The sequence below is a fragment of the Lissotriton vulgaris genome, chromosome 5 (genome assembly GCF_964263255.1).
Source record: "Lissotriton vulgaris chromosome 5, aLisVul1.2, whole genome shotgun sequence".
In the NCBI taxonomy this organism is placed as follows: Eukaryota; Metazoa; Chordata; class Amphibia; order Caudata; family Salamandridae; genus Lissotriton; species Lissotriton vulgaris.
The window spans coordinates 1,061,432,028-1,061,449,232 of record NC_141693.1 but is presented as its reverse complement, the minus strand read 5'-3'; the positions used below and the strand labels follow the sequence as shown (position 1 = coordinate 1,061,449,232).

Sequence of the window (17,205 nt, the reverse complement as noted above, 5' to 3'; positions counted from 1 at the left end):
CCCTTTACAGGATTTCTTATGATATAGTCTGCTTAGCTGGTTACTGGACTGGGTTTCCCAATCAGAAATGTCGTGCACAGTTCTGGCCCTGAGCTGGCATACTTGGAGGGGGAGAAGGTGGTGAGATCAGATATGATGGGCTTTTTTAAATCATCCCCTATCTGAGTGTCTTTCTGAGGTGTAAAGAAGCGGTCAGAGTGTATAGATATTTGGGACCTGCAGTGATGGACTATATTAAAGTCCAACAATGTGCAACAGACCTCTTAAGTTGTTCCATGCCTGTTCATTTGATGATGTCTGTGTTTTCTGGCTGTACAGTGCTAGTGATGGACAATGTACCAAGAACTTTTTACAAGGCGCAGTCAAAGCGAGCACTTCCCCTGGAGATTTCAACCTATTTCTTTTACCTATCTCCTTCATAATCAGAATTCAAGCGCTCATCACTCCACAACAGCAAACTCATGTCTTGGTGTCCACTGCAAAGTATTGTTTGTAAGCATATTGTGGGGGCCAGAGAGCTGTCTCCGCATCCTTTAGCGAATCCTTGAGCCAATGGGCTCATTTTACTTTCACTGATTTAGTGCTCAGAGGCTTATCTCAGCCCCTAAGCACTGATTCCTTTGGGAGAGGTATCACTGGAAAGGGGAGAATCTCCCCTTTCCAGTGATACCTCTGTCCAGTGGATCCCTACTTGGAGATCACCATAGGAGAGCAACCCCCAAGCAGTGATCTAGCCACCAGAGATAGATGGAGCGGACCACTGGGCAAGGGCTTGTGCTCCCCCATGGCAACCACTATAATTCAGTATTTCTGTCCACCTGGGGGGAAGATGGGGCAATTAACCCCGATCTGCCCTGCCTGGGAAAGTTAAAAAAATATAGGGGCGGGGTTTGCCCACCATGGTCTTGGCTTTACCCCCACCCCACCTATATGGGACAACAGCCCCCCCCCCCCAAGGGGGCAGATGGGGTAATGACCCCCGATCTGCCCCCCAGCAGGGACAGGAAGCCCAATAGGTAACCGGGATTTTGTTTTTTTAATACCAATATAGTGGTGGGGGCTGCTTTTTAAATGCAAGGGTGGCAGCTTTCCAGCATGGGCATAGCCATGCCCCCAGCCCAAGTAAACAGGGCAACAGTCTATCTGCCCATCTCCCCCCCCCCCCCCGGTGGGGGGCAGGAGGGGGTAATCAGCCTCACCCTAAAAACTCAACAATCTTTCTGCTCTCCAGGGAACTAAAGCATCCCATTCCAATGGCAAGCGAGAGGGCATTTGATTCTTTAGGGTGTTGTTTTTACAAATTGGCCAGGATAATGTGGCTAACTCCCAATATCGTCCCACTTGCAATAGTCAACGACTGCAGTTTTTGCGCTTGGGTAGGCTGCCATCTAGAAAACCCTACCATCCTTAAGATCACACTGCCTTTGTAGCTGGTTTGATTTATGTAAATCAGGCTTAAAACTATGAAGCCATGTTAGAGTAATTCCTCGGAGGCTCGGTAACATCGCAAACAGACTTCGGTAATTTCCTTTATCTACTACAAATGGTTAAATTTAGCATGTGAATTGGAAAAATGTTATTCAAACACATGTAATATTGACACTAGCTGCATAACTATTGTGAACAGGCGGTTAATATAGCGCATGGGAAATAAAAAAAAAACGTCAATAATTATGAAACCGAAACCCTAACAGTCCAAACATGGCGCTGTTGTGGTTAAATGAGAGGACGTAAAAAGGGTCCATATATACCACTATGATGGGCGCAGGGATCATTTTTGTAGTTGGGGAATACTTTTAGCCATCGCGCTCATAAAATAATATTGTGGATGTGGAGGATATACATGGGTGGTACACCTAGAAAAATTGTCTTTCCTCTTATCTTTGGACAGCGTCCTCAAAACCAGAAGTAGGACTGATAATCGTGGTGGCTCAGGAAATTCAGATCGGCAGAGTTAAGAAAAGCACAGGTAACTGAACTATGTGCACAACTAATGTAAGATATGACGGTTGAATACTTTAGTCGAATTAGTCCCTAATTAAATACATAAAATGTATTCTCTTGGTACATTTAGGCCCAGAGGAATTTTTTATAATACGCAAACCCTACCAGACCCAGACAGTTCTGAAAAACCTAAACATTGGGGGTGGGGTGCATTGCATTCATCCCATACCATTTTCTTACCCACAAGACCCTGCAAATCTCAAACTTTGACTAAAAACACATTTTCATCACATTTCTGTGAGGAAAGCTTGTGGAATCTGCAAGGTGCCACAAATTTCCTACCACACAGCAGTCACTCAAGTCTCCCGATAAAAATGGTACCTCACTTGCGTGGGTGGGCTTAGAGACCTTGCCATAAATTGCACTAAAATGCTAAGTGGAGAGATCAACAATAGGGTTAGCTGAAGGATTTGGGGCTGTGCTTGGCTGCCACGCAAGGAAACCTACCAGTAACAGACATTTTTGAAAAACAGACAACCAGGGGACTCCAAGGGGGTGTTGCCTTGAGTGAATCCCACGAGGATTTCTTACCCACATGTTCTGCAAACCTCAAAGTTTGCCTGAAATCATGCCTTTTTCTTACATATCTGTTATAGAAACTTCTTGAATCCGCAGGAATCCACAACATTCCTACCAGCCAGCATTGCCCCACTTCTGCCGATAAAAACGCTGCACCAATTGTGTGGCTGGATCCAGTGCCCGCAACAGGCACGGATCAAACCAAGGTCAATGGGAGTCCCCTTTCAAAGGCTCCCATTGACCATTGTTTGATCCACAGCTACCCACTTTGCAAAACAACGGGTCAGTCTTGAGAGGAAAAATATGATGCATCCATGTTGTGTTTTGGATATTACCTGTTGTGGGCACTAGGCTTACCCACACAAGTGAGGTACCATTTATATTGGAAGGCTTAGGCGAATACTGGGTGGAAGGAAGTTTGTGACTCCCCATAGATTTCAGAACTTTCCATCAGAGAAATGTAAGGAAAGTGTATTATTTTAGTCAAAGTTTAATGTTTTGCAAGGGTACTGTATAAAACTACCTGGTGAGAGCCATGCAAGTCACCCCATCCAGGATTCCCTTAGGTGTCTAGTTTTCAAAAATGGACTGGTTTGCTAGGTTTCCCTAGGTGTCGGCTGAATGAGGGCCCAAAATCCACAGCTTCCCACTTTGCAAAAAACAGGTCAGTTTTGAGTGGAAAAATGTGATGGGTCCATGTTGCATTTTGGGAGTTGCCAGTCCCGGGCACTATGCCTATCCACACAAGCAAAGTACCATTTTTATCAGAAGACATAGGGAAATGCTGGGTTAAACATAGTTTGTTGATCCCTGCAGATTCCAGGACCTTCTGTTACAGAAATGTGAGGAAATTTGTTTTTTTAATCAAAGTTTGATGTTTGCAAGGGATTCTGGGTTACACAACCTGGTGAGAGCCACACAAGTCACTCCATCCTGGATTTCAGTAGGTGTCTAGTTTAAAAAAATGTACAGGTTTGCTAGATTTCCCTCTGTGCCAGCAGAGCTAGGGCCCAAAATCATCCTCCACCCCCTTTGCAAAAAAGGGCCATATTTCAGTGGAAAACCCTGATGTGTCCATGTTGAGTTTTGGGCCGTTGCTTGTCACAGGTACTAGGCCTCCCCACACAAGTGAGGTATACCATTTTTATCAGAAGGTACGTGGGAGCATAGAAAAGTAGAATATTTGCTATTACCAATTGAACTTTGCTGCATTAGTTCCTTCCAAATGTAAGCCAGTGAGTAAGAAAGAAGACATTTTAAAAAATACCCTCTAAATCATATGCTTTAAGGGTACCACCAAATTCATAGATGTACAAAAAACACTGCTCCTAAACTCCATATCTTGGGCCCATTGTAGAAACACATAGGTTTAGTTGGTACCCATTTTTCTCTCTACATATTTCACCATATAAATTGTTCTATACTCAGTAAAAAATGAAAAGCCAATGTATGGTGCAGCTCAGTTGTTGGTTCTGGGCACCTCGGGTTCTTGGAGAACCCACAGACCTACAAATCCCTGCAACCAAAAGAGTCTACCTAACGTAATGGTACATTGCTTTTGTAAATTAGCCATCACGACAAAACATTATAGATGAAATCATGGTCACAAATGGTTGTTTTACGACTCATGTTCAATATGTGCTTATTTCAACAGTTAGATTATTTTGAAAAATTTTAAGGGATATACACATATGACCCCTTGGTGTATTTGGGATTGTATCTACCTTTCAGAAATACATATCTTTCCTGGATCACGCATGGGTTTCAAACTGGTTTCCACCACAAACTTGAAGTAGGTTGAAAGCAAAATAAAAAATGGAAAAAGGGCTACCTCTATAAGAAATGCCAAAACTGTGAAAAAATATGTTTTTTTTAATTCAGATCTGCAAGTTTCTGAAAGCTGAGAAGATGGTGACTTAAGCACAACAAATCGTTTTTATACGCCATTGTTAGGGGAAAAACAGATGCTTTTATCAGAAGCACTTTTTTTCCTATTTTTCACCAAAAACTCAAATGTAGCTGTATTTTAACTACTTTCTTGGTCCCCTTCAGGAGAATGCACAACATGTGGGTACCTTCAGAATGTCCAGAATGTTGGAAAAAAAGGACGCAAATTAGGCGTGGATACCTTACATGGACAAAAAGTTATGGAGCCCTAATCTTGAACTACCTTAAATAGCCAAAAGAGGGCTCAGCACAGGGTTGGGGGTAAAAAGGGGGACCAGCAGTTAAGGGGATAATAAAAGACTAGCAGAAATTTGTCAGAAGACATAGCCTGGCATATGACCTCTGTCTCTGAAGCACAGGAAATGTGATAAGATAAATACAAATTTAAAAGCATCTTTATTTATTGATTAGACTTTTGCGACACAACAAACATCAGCTCGCAACCCACAGTTTGTGACACGATGCTCTAGTCAGTTTTTTCAGACATGGGTTGCACTTGTAACTCTACTAGTGGGTTGAATTATTCCCCAAGTCATTTTAACTTTAGCATTTGGGGACTTAATAAAACTTAACCAGTTTACCCATAAGAGTTTTAATATGCAAAAGTTTCCTCTGCACTATCTATATCCTTACATCTAACCGTTTGAATAGCCGCATAAGTTCACATCCCATTAACAAACATCCCTTGAAAGCTACCCAACTTTCCAGTGCGTAGAAGCTTGCACTTAGATGATTATTATCTGTGCCAGGATGGGCCAGAGGATGAAGAATGCCACCTACTAGGTGGGTGAGTGCTTTCATCCAGAAACATTAAGGTACTTAGACCCACTAAGTTCCTTTGTTTTCCTCACTAAAGGCAGTCAGTTCTGGTGTGTGCGTTTTTGATAGTAGGAGGTTACAGTGACTGTGCCCTTAAAATCCATCAGACCATAATGTGTTTGATGAAGTAACAAATATGACTTTTATCTTTGACTGAATTTTAATCAGCTAAAAGTCATCCACTTGTCTTTAGCCCTTAGGATAGATTCAATTTATAGGTGTGTTCTGAAGCTTTTGAAAGGCAAACTAGTTACATATGTTGTCTGATTAATAACGCATATTGAACCTGTAGGATTGAATGGCTATCATCAATGGTGTCAGATTATAAACCGGTAAAGAAATATTGGCAAACCTGGGTCACCTGCTAGCAAAATGGTCTACTCTCACAAAATGTACCTTGTCCCCTGGCATCCAAGATCAATTTAACAGCCTCCAGGCACCACAACTGAATCTTGTGATCCCTTATCGACCAAAAACCAAGGTTATTTGCCCCAAGTGATGGAGAAGGACAAGGAGACCATTTTCTGAACAAGGTCATGGTGGAGTCCCAGAACTCTTCATTGCTTTCTACTAGCAATGCTTCTGTTTTAACAGAGTTTAGCCAGCTGGTCCACATTTCTGCACCGATTCCTAATAAGTATTCACAACCAAAGCAGCATCTGTGTCTCACTGGCCTACAAGCAAAAAAAATTCACCCAAAGACGACTAAATGCATATTTTCAATTCAGATAGAAAAAGAGAGTTAACAGACCCGAAAAAGTCCTGAAATTGTGCTGGCCGCTCTTGTTGGTTCTTGGTAGGCAGCCTTTTTTTCCTGTACCATTGGCAAAGTGGCATATTGAGCACGGCAGGTGTTGGGTCTTCCATACCATAATTGGAAACTTTCAGGGAGTTTTCAGGTTTGTGTTTTTCAAGCCATAACTAACATATGCGAGCTAAGTGGTAAAGCACATCTTTTGAGGACGCCTTGCCCTTAACTTTTAGCTGCATATGCTGCGCGGCTGCCAAATTTGGAACTGATCTGTTCATGGGGTCGAAATTTATTAGCAAATCGAAAATGCCTTTTCAGAGAAAAGTGCGGCTGAATCATAAATACAGAGTTGAGACTGCCGTTTTTACAATAAGGTAGGTAACAGAAAAGAATCTTGTAAAACATGTCAGAGAAGACATCGAGGTTAACAAGCATTTGCAATGCAATAGGTCTTGCATTTACGCGAGTTAGAGCTATTGAGATTGTAAATGATAATGCCTTTTATTTTTGTTTTCGTTTTTAAAACATAAATAAAAGGCATATTCATTTACAATGCCAATAGCCTAAAGTTACGTAAATGCGAGACCTATTGCATTTCAAATGCTTGTTTCAATCACTTTCGAGGTTCTGGAAAGTACCAGCAGAGCAGCGCACTCCACCAGAGCACCAGGTACGCGGACAGAAGGCATTCTCTGCCAACAGACTGCCCACTGCCATACAGCATGCTTCAGTGCCCAATGGGGTGAGACGGGCACTCTGATACTCCTCATAGAAACGCATGGTTTTCTAATGAATAAACATTCTGCTGTGGTCGGGACTTAGAGGGAGGCCTGCTGCAAAGTAGATGAGTTTTGAAGTAGAATTAATTCGGCTTTCAAGCGTCCTTAAAAGCTGGACTGAATATGAAGTAGGTGGGAGGAGGGTATGGAAGACCCTCTTTGGCCCCCTCCCACTATACTCAGTACAGAGCTGCCCATGGGCAGGCTGAGGTTTAGAGTGAAGGGACAGATGTATGCATTTAGAAGTTATTCATTATGGCTGTAGGACACTAAATAAAGGTTATTAACACAGACTGACAATATATTGCTACCACTACATTCATCTGCTACGACAGGGTAAAGTTTATTTTTACTAACTTAACTTCACTCATACGTACTTTGTGACGTATGTAAAAGTGGGAGCTTGATAACGACAGGGAAAAAGCGAACTACTACTAGTTGGGCAAATGGCTCCAGGTGAACGCGTGCACATGTCCTGGGCTGCATGCGCTAGTTAAAAAGAAAAAAATCATATGTGGGGGCATGTATTGTTGCGGTAGGGTGGGTTAGCACAAAAGTAGAAGGGGCCTGAGAGAGGGATAAAAAAAAAAAGTAAAAACACACTAAAAAAGTAAAAGTAAATACCGCGCGGCAACGAAAGCAAAGTGCGTTCATATGTTTTGTCCTTAAGAACGAAAGAAGAGCGTGTGCATATGTTTTGTCCTTAAGAACGAAAGCAGAGCACATGCATATGTTTTGTCCTGTGTGCGCACAGACACGTAAAGGAGACAGGGAGCAACCGAGCAAAGCCATAGGCATGCACATCTCGGGTCACCCATACGCGCACATGTGCTGAGTCTTCAGCTAAGCTGTTAGACAGACGTATGCGTGCACATGTACTGTCCCCCTTCACCCACCAAACCGACAATAGGTCTCTCCAAGGAGAGCAACGCATGTCCTGCTTCCGTAGGCGAGATCTAAAAAAGTGATAAAGAGTGATAACCTGGACTATCCTCCAAGAAGAAGGAACAAACCCAGTCTAGTGTGGTGCCTCTGTAACCTCCTTGGGCTAGGTGTCTGTGCTAACAAATATATATATATATTTTTTTGAAAACCTTTATTATGATCAGTAGAGGTTACACAGCTTGTCGCCTACAACCTGTATGATCAGGCCGGCAGCTTCTGCATCATCTAGGGCAGAGGTCTTCAATCTGTGGGGCGCGACCCACAGGGGGGTCGTGGAGTCCTTGAAAGGGGGTCGCAGATTCTGCAGAGTGCAGTTCCTGGCGTTGGGCTGATCGAGGGTGCTCACGGCGGAGGCCTAATTCACACCGAGGTGTGAAAAACATCCAAGCCTCATTAACAAGTAAAAGGTCTTTTAAAGACCTGTCGAGTACTGGGGTGTGGCTGTGTGTGTGTCCCTGAAGCTGTTTCAGCCGGGCTCACATACACGAGCTGGGCAGGAGGGGGTGGGGGGGGGGGGTTGGGGGCTGGGGGAGCAGGCTGTAGTGGGCATCATGCAAAGCATTATCCTGATATTAAAGGTAAGCTTTAACAGTTTGGGATAATCTTTATCCTTCTGTGCTGAATTACTGAATTGTTCAATTAGTCACTCTTCCTCCACATAAGCAGGGTTGGTGCCTCAATATAGTGGGGTAGGGCAGCAGACTACAGGCGCTATCTAGTGGAGGTGCCAAATAACAGCTTAAGTCCCCAAAAAAATACAAACACATTTTCCTTGTATTAAAAGGTTTTCAGTGGCAAAACAGAATTTTTCTTCGATTGCTGAAAATTCTTGTATTGTAGCATATTTAAAGTTATAGTAAGGTCAAAGGGTAACTAAAAAAAATCAAAGAATGTTGGATCTGAAAAGGAACACGGATATTCTAAGTAAGTCTATTTTGCAGCACGTCTGGTAGATAATAGCAATAGTACGTAATTTCATAGAAAAAATGAATGGACTACAAATTGAGAGGGGGGGGCCTGGGGGAGCAGGCTGTAGTGTAGCCCTTTGAGTTCAATGGATGTTGCACGCCTGGAGCTGCGGGTCCTGTGACACGTGACACCCGCCCAGCAGGGAGGCACAGAGATGCCCTCCCATGAGCGGGAAAGAAGAAGGAAGAAGACGCAGAGAGATACTGACCCCCCCCCCATGAGAGAGGCACAGAAAAGGTAGGTGGATGAATGATGGGTGGATGGATGGATGTAAGGATGAAGGATGGATGGATGTGTGAAATTGTGGGTGGATGAATGATGGACGGATGTGATGAGGTCTAACAGGCGCATTTATGGTTGTCAAAAGTTGATGATGAGGAGTACCAGTTTCTAGAAACTTTTGTTGGAAGGGGGTCCTTACGCCTAAAAAGGTTTTACAAGGGGGTCTCGGCATCACAAAGTTTGAAGACCTCTGATCTTGGGAGTGTACTATACTTCAGGGGAATATTAGATTAACACAGCAAGCCGCCTACAACCCATCAGGGCCGGCCGCGAAAAGGGCTATTGGGAGCTGTATAAGGAAGCATTTGCAAAGTACTGAGAATAACAATGGATATAGGAATTAGAATGCCTGAGGTTTCACAATTTTTCCAGTTTTTCTTCCCTTCCATGCCAACTAAATCAACATAACCTTAACCAAAAAATCCGACAAACTCAGCGGCCTGTATTAGGTTGTTTTCCTGCCTATAAACTATCCCATTAGCTGCATCCTAAGCTGCTGTGTGAGTATGGGGACGGGTTAGGTGCAACTGGTAACTACTGTGTGCAACGTGCATGTCAAGTGGGTCACATTGCACGGGTATAATCAGCTAGGTGGTCCTGAATACTAGGACTGCCACGGGGTGCAACTCGCAGGTGAGAGTGGAATGCAGGTTCCAAATTGCGCGGGCAGGCTACTCTATTGTGGAGGCGCAGGACAGGAGCCTCAGTGTGCATGGACATAGGCGGGGTAGTGTATTGAAGGTGCGATACTTGTAGTGGAGAGGGAAACATCGTACACGATAATTTAGGAGTGGTGTGTTGTGTCTGGTGCCGCAGGAATAGTCGCCCACTCTGGTTCATCGTCTTCCGACTGAGAGTCGGCTTGTAGTCGTTGAAGGTACGCAACAAGTGGACCCCAGATGTCCTTGGGCCTGGACTTGTGTGGAAGCAATTCCGCGTAGTTGTGTAGCTGGTCTTGCCATGTAGACATGACGGTAAGCCAGTCCTTGAACTTGGGTGCTCGACCCCGACCCCAGCGGCACGCTACATGGCGCTTTGCCAGGAGAAGGCCGAATGCAAACAATTTACGATGTGAGGTCAGTGCAGGGCAAGCCTGCCCCAGCAGCGCAATCTTCAGGCAAGGTGACACAGGTACGCCAACCATATCGGACAAGGCACCAAATACTTCCTCCCAGAACGTAGCCACCGCTCGGCATGTCCATGCGAGGTGGAGAAAGTCCGCGCCTTCGGCCTTGCAGCGGATACACCTGTCATTGTCCCGCAGGTGAAAACGGTGCAGTTTGGCAGGAGTGTCTGTGCTAACAAATATTTTACAAATGTTGAAAGTCTTACAAATGATTAATAAAATGAGGGTATTGACACCACTACCACCAAACACATCATATGCAGTACCAACATCAAACTCGTATTTATTAAGCTGGGTAATTCACCTGGGAAGGGGAAACAAATACAGATGCATCAAAAAAGCTACTCAGTTCAGCTTCCACCACCTACACAGACACCTTTTTCACAGCATAACAAAGCCAGTGGATTCCCCCAAACTGAGGGTGGCATTCAGAACGATGGCATGTGATTTGGTAGGAAGATGAGCCATATCTTCAATGGTTCTAGGGCTCTGGTTTAAATAACTTGAGGAGCCTAGATACTTGCTGAAGAGAACATGTGGAAAAGTGACAGGCTTTAAAAGGAGGCGTTGGGTCTGGAAATGTAGAAGCAGCTGGTGAACTAGTGATGCCACTACTAAGCTTGTCTACCCTTTCCAAAAATAATTGCCGAAGATTCTCAAAGTGGACGAAGAGGAAGAAACAGGTGAAAAAGATACTTTGGCAGCAAACCACTCTCAAAACACATTGGAATACTCACCTTAAACACACTAAGTATGGAACTGGAATGTGAACTGAATAATGTGTTCATTAGCTTACAAGCTGTGTATGTCATGCCAAGCAAGTGTCTTTCACTTAAACTTTCCAAAGGGCAGAGGCCAAGTTTACAATGATATTGACCCATTGCTTTTAGATGAATTTCTAAACCAATTTCAGAGGTAGCTAAATAATTTGTGCTGTGACTTGTGGCCAGAGATATTGCATCAGTAGAGTCAGAATATCCTTGACTTTCAAGACAGCCAGTTAGACTGATAAAGGAGAATGGCTAAGTTATGCAGAAGAAAAGAACAAACTTTACTGATGGAGATATATTGTCAGCTGAAAACTTTTTTCTGGGTTAGCCTTCCTTTGGGGGAAATTGTTTGCAATGACTTTTCCTGATGGCCAGATAACATCATAACAGAGAACAATATTTAACATATAAATTGCAGTTAAGGCCGGTCCGTAATCACCTATAGTAGATATGGTGTAAGAAAATTCATGGGAATCTGGGATGGAAGAACCATTCATCTGAGAATTACAACTGAAAAGAATCACTTTAGAATGAGAAATTCCAAGCTGCCCCCATTGCCTTTGCCAGCTCTGCAAACAAAGGATCTAAATTGGATGGTTCATATACGATCATCAGACGTAATGATTATGATTTATGAGATTGCAATTTACTAGAAAGGTTTTGACTGATACCTTCCTGAAATGGGGAAGGACAATGCAACAAATTAATTCTTTAATTAACGATGGCATGTCAATTGTTTTAAAGAGTTAAAAAAAGTATCTGAAGATAATTTGTGATGCCTTCCAATACGACAAATATTTGGCAGTTTACAGTATCCCTCGACTCTGATTCCGCTGACTGCTCTTTTGGGTGTTCACCAATCCAGGGGTGCAAAGCCCAGGTTCCTCTCCTACCTCTTACCACCACCCCTCGTTGCAAAGTCAATGCCCTCTACATCATCTGATGGCCAATGCCCACCTCAATCCCCAGGAGTCATTGTCTGCTCAATTGTTTTACTGTTCTGCTCCTCAGGATCACCAAGCTAAGCTAGTCTAGGATCACACCTCCGTGTATGATGCATGGTGGGGAGATTTACCCTTTTTTCACAGCTAGGTTTCTTTATTTTTTTTAGGTTTTGTATATACTGCGCTGCCGAAATTACTTGTAACTAAAGACAAATCTTGAAAGGGGCTAAGAGCCTGCCCATTACTTACCTTTACTTACCACTGACTGGCTCCCACATCACTCTTGTTTCCTTTCTTCCTGTTGGTCAGTTCTTCCTCCTGCCTCCAGTTTTCTGCTCGGCTTTACATCTTTGTCCTTGCTGTGGAGCTTGGACCAAATACTACTTTGGGCGGCCAGTGCCCTTCCCCTGTCCGCACACTTGTAACATACTTTATTTTTATTTGTATTACTTTCCAGCATCCACAGTCAGTTTGTTGATTGCCTATCCCTACCACCACCCCACTTTTGTCGCTGCATGCATGCTTCTTCCCCGTTTGTTGCCGGCCTTTTCCTCCCACCACCTCACTCTTGTCACTGCATGTTCCTTCCCCCACCCCATTGCTAGTCATAGCTTGTTTTATATAGCGCAAAGTCGACGAAGGACGTGGAACGTTTTACATGAGTGCTAATCACATTACTCAAGGCCACATTCATTTTAATAGACACAGGGAGAATACATGATTTGTCTCGAATCACAAGATATTGAGTTTGCACCGAGACTCGAACCTGGTTCCCCAACTTCAGAGTAAGCATGCCCAAGAACCAGCTAGCTACACTGACACGCTGGTAACTGTAATGGCATTTGTTCAAGAATATAAACTGCATATTAGGTATAGAGAAAATAAAATGTTTAACTTGTTTGTATGTGCAATGCTTAAAGTAAAAAAAAAAACGCTATGACATGGTCTAGCCATGTCGTATTGCTTTAAAAAACAAAATGTTATTTCAGCTATGTAGCCCAGCAGCTCACACCGCTCTGCAACACTTAGACAAAGCATTGTCAAAGCCAATGGATCTTGCATAGGTGAAACCTATTGGCTTGTTATTTTTACTTCCACCTCTGTTAAGGTTGAGCCTATCAGTAGCGCGTATGCACTGCTCGCTCTGCGAGGTATGCTGTAGTCGAGTATGCTGTGGAAGCCTTGCTACTCTCCTTCTATATTTTTCATTGGCTGGTGTCCTTGTCCTTGGTAAACGCTGGCTTCTGATTCATTATGAGGCTTCTAAGACCCGCCTTGTTTCTAAAGGCCGCAGAGTTTCACTAACACTGCAGTATATTGCTTGGGCTGCTGCCTCATTAAGGATCGATGCTGTATAAATATTTTGGAAAGTGAACAGTGATTGCACACTTTAAGTTTAGAACAGAGGGTATATAGACTGTGGGACAGTGGGAATGTGCAGAACATAACTGAGATTCCCATTAATGCAATACCACATTATTACCCACTGTGAGAAAGTAGAGGTACAGCCGCTTCTACAGACAAATGTACCTATCTGATGCGCCAGCTTTGCTGCTGGAATTGACAAACATGAGAAGGACAGCTCTAAAACACTGGCCTTTGCAGACGACGACCAGAAACACCCCGGCTCTTAAGTATATCTGGTCACACTGGCGCTCTGGATAACGCCTATGGAAGCATCCTGTAGAGTTGTGTTCCGTCGCGTACTTTTGGGAAGGACGTTGCTTTGTGAATCAACCTTTTGAAAACCCGAAACCGGTACTAGGATGCTTGTTTCCAGTCCAGGGAGGACCTGGCCTGGCAGTTTGGGCTGGACTGTTTCCATAGGGCGCAGGGTCAAGACTGATTTGCATATGGCTGGGTTCAAACTGGAATGACATGGTGATCAAAAAAAAAGATGGGTTTAGGCCCAGATCTCTGTACTGATGGCATTGTTCTTCATTCTGTCCATCAATTGTTGTTTTTGCATCGATCCTCGATTACCGGCAATGACTGGTGGTGCCCTCTGAAGCTGCAAAGAAATCTACTGCTACAGGCTGAGAGGCCCTGCTGACGCACCTGCCGAGCCAGTCTAACATTCTTATCAATCAAGGCGGAGGCGGAGGAGGCTCCTTTCTATGGCACTTCTTCATTACCAGGGGAGGAATGGCCGCGCTCCAGCCCGGGTCAGGGTCTGTAATGAGTGCCCGTCTCATCTGCTCTACTTGCTCCTTTATCATCCCAGGACGTGTCCGGGCGCAATTACAAGACGTGGTCCCTGCCTGCCCTAACGTAGAAAGAGGTCCAGCCTGGAAAGGACTGTTCACACCTGTCCCGTAATCAGTGTTGGTCCAATTGAAAGAAAGTCCCAATATGGGACTCTGGCTTTGTGTAAATGACATGTCTGACCCTCGAGCCAGCCACTTCAGCCGTTCCCTTGGAGATGGATAAAATGAGTGGCACCAAGGGCGACGGCAGCGCCTGGTGGATTCAAGTACTGGAGTGCTGTGTAAATGCACTATATGGCTATGTATTACGCAGGCAGAGCCGATGCCTTGACTGACCGGGGGCCGGAGGTGCCGCTTCGACGCCCTCCTAGGATAGGTGACGTTCTCTCACTTCAGGAAAGGGCCTAAAAAAGACAGACTGGAGCCGCCTCGGAGCTGCCTCGGGCGCAGAGCGGAAAGAACGCGCACCTCAGCCCAGCTCGGGTTCATCGCCTGGTAACCAGGTGAAGCGCTATACATAACCGGAGCCGAGGGCCGGGCCTCGACTATTTCTGTCAAGACTCTGGACGGAGCCGGCCAGGGGCGCACTCGGGCCCCATAGTCACAGCCAGGGCCAGTCATGTCCCCAGTTACCTCATACTAATGACGCACCAGGCATCCAGATAAATTGATCAACCATGTATTATTAATATTACTATTAAGACTGGGACAGCAAAAACATCCCAGGCCTGTTTTGTCTTATGAATAATTGACGCTGTTCGGAATCTTATAGGAAATGACATTTCGGAAAACACAGCAAAGAATTCCCCTTCCCGTATTCCCAATAGTGCGCTCATACACACCCGTGAGCAAACACCCTTTCCTGGGTGCTCCACTTGTAACGTGCACAAAAAAACAGCATTCATTTTAATTTAGATAATGCATTGCAAAACATACATTGCCTTCCGTTGAGGCTATGCTCTGCACTCTTACACTTAAGGCACTCAGTTAATTTCACGCCTCTGTAAGGGTGAGATCACAGAGTGAACCACACAAAACCATGACTGAAATACCTCAAAGCATCACACAAGCACTCCCAAGCGCACATACACACCTTTTTCACATTTACATTTTTGTAAACAAAGGAGGTATTTGAAATATATGTTTACTTTGAATTAATTATTCAGAAATGTGACCCCTGCCGCTGACGTGAGTGTAGCTCGGCGGCTCCCAGGTTCAGAACCTTAAATTGATTCATCGGCTGCTGCTCCGCCCAGAACAAAGCCCCGAGGAGATTTGCACATTTAATCACGACCTCCCTCCGCGCGCACGCACGCACGAGCGCTTGCAGCCCCTCTCCTGTGCAGAGACCAGGCGGCGCTGCTGTGCGGCTGCACGGAGGGCAGAGCCCGGGAGCTGATGGGGTGTGACGGGGGTTCACAGAGCCATACACCGCTGCCGAACCAGGCTGGGCTTCCGCGCCAGTCACTCCAAATGCAATTAAAAATTAAAACCTCGGGTGACCGCAAAATGAAGCAAGAGGGAGCACGCAGGCTATTCGGGGTCATGCCGATGTCATGGGTGAAAACCAAATACCTTCATAACCACTAAACCCAGTTTTGAACAAAGTGCCTAAAGCGCAGCTACAACAGCACGCTTAGAAAATGAATCCATCCACTCGGGCAGAGGCGTGCACAGATGGCAGATGTGCACTGGGATGTATTTGTCTCCCTGGCCCCTGTGCACTCTCCAGTGCCTGCAGCCAACGCTCTCACACACGGCAGTCTGCTAAATGGAAGCACACGGCGTGGGTGCAGGTGAGAAACACACCGCTGACAGACAAAAGACTAGACCTTATAACACGATGCCTGGTTCCGCTTCTCCTTTTGCCAGTCTGCAATCTCCCTGTATAGAGAATGTGCCTGAGCAGTCACTGCACACAGCCGCTTGCGGTGCAAAGGATGCGAGGGCTTGCCACTTACCATACAGAGTGCTCCTTGTGATCTGTCCGCCCATAGTAATGGCCAAGGTGGCTGCCCGTCACGGCCACGCTCAGTGCAGCCTGGTGCGGAGCTCCCCTCTCGCAGGCATTATTCGTGCGCACAAGCAGCACCCCGGGCTCCCGAGCCCGCACATCCCATCCCTGCACAGGCGGAACCGTGCGAGGCGATCCGGGGATGCCACCCACTCCCGGGTCCTCCCTCTCGCTGGCAGCGAGGGATCTGTCAGCCGTATTTACATAACAGGGAGGGGACTCGGGGCGGCCTGAAATAGCGCGAGCGCCTTTAAAGATGCACTCTCCTTTCCAAGACCCCAGGCAGGCAGGCAGCTCGTGTGCCCAAAAGCTGTGGATTTATGATGATCAGCTCATTCATTATCCCAGTTTCTTATAACAAAGTAAAAGCAAACGGAATATAAAGTGTAATTTTGCGCCTCGCCGACCCACTCTGTTTTTCTCCATCACATTCTCTTTAAAATACTCTATTGTCAGTTGTGCGTTGCCTCTTCAGTTCTCCCACATGTCGGTTGTGTGCAGGGAGGCTTACCAAAAGCATGTTTTAGTGCAAAATACAACCTCCAGTGGTGTTCATCTTTTGGGAATGTAAACAAAAAGTTTAAATAAGATGCACATGATTGCCAAAAAGGCAGACTGGTTTGTATTGTCTGCACATGATCTCCAGTTCCAGTTCAAACCACTTTTTTTCGGCTAACCAAAGCCATAAAAGTACACCACAGTGAAACATTTATATAAAAGAATGAATAGAAACATATGAATATATTTTAAATTCATTAAAATACACCCCATACAAGCAATACAATAATTCCGATAAAAACGAATGGCTTATAGTTCATTATTCATGCAATAAAAACAATGATATCTAAATTTGAACTCAGTCAACACTTTACAATATCTGGCACCCTTTCTTCCTATGTCAGACTGCTGCCACACGAAAATTTGTAACATTAAAAACTCCCATGGGTTGTTTAACAACTGCACATATAGTAGGGCTGGTCTGACTTGCACACATCCCTTACCCTTTAAAATAGGTCTTAAAAACTTTCTCCTCATGGGGCTAAAATGCTCACAAAACATTGTAAAGTGCATGGCGTCCTGAAAAGAATAATTAGCACATGTACAGGGACCTAGATCTTTTACCCTACTC

At 44.9% G+C, this 17,205-nt stretch overlaps 1 protein-coding gene across 1 annotated transcript in view; it reads right to left on the bottom strand.

The window, feature by feature from the left end:
• Window positions 1-16,235, bottom strand: part of NEURL1 (neuralized E3 ubiquitin protein ligase 1) — a 437,040-nt gene extending 420,805 nt beyond the window's left edge. Inside the window, exon 1 of the mRNA XM_086922727.1 lies at window positions 16,024-16,235. Coding sequence (XP_086778853.1) covers window positions 16,024-16,057 — 34 coding nt within the window. The 5' untranslated portion in view covers window positions 16,058-16,235. The remainder of the gene's footprint in view (window positions 1-16,023) is intronic.
• Window positions 16,236-17,205: the final 970 nt, after the last annotated feature.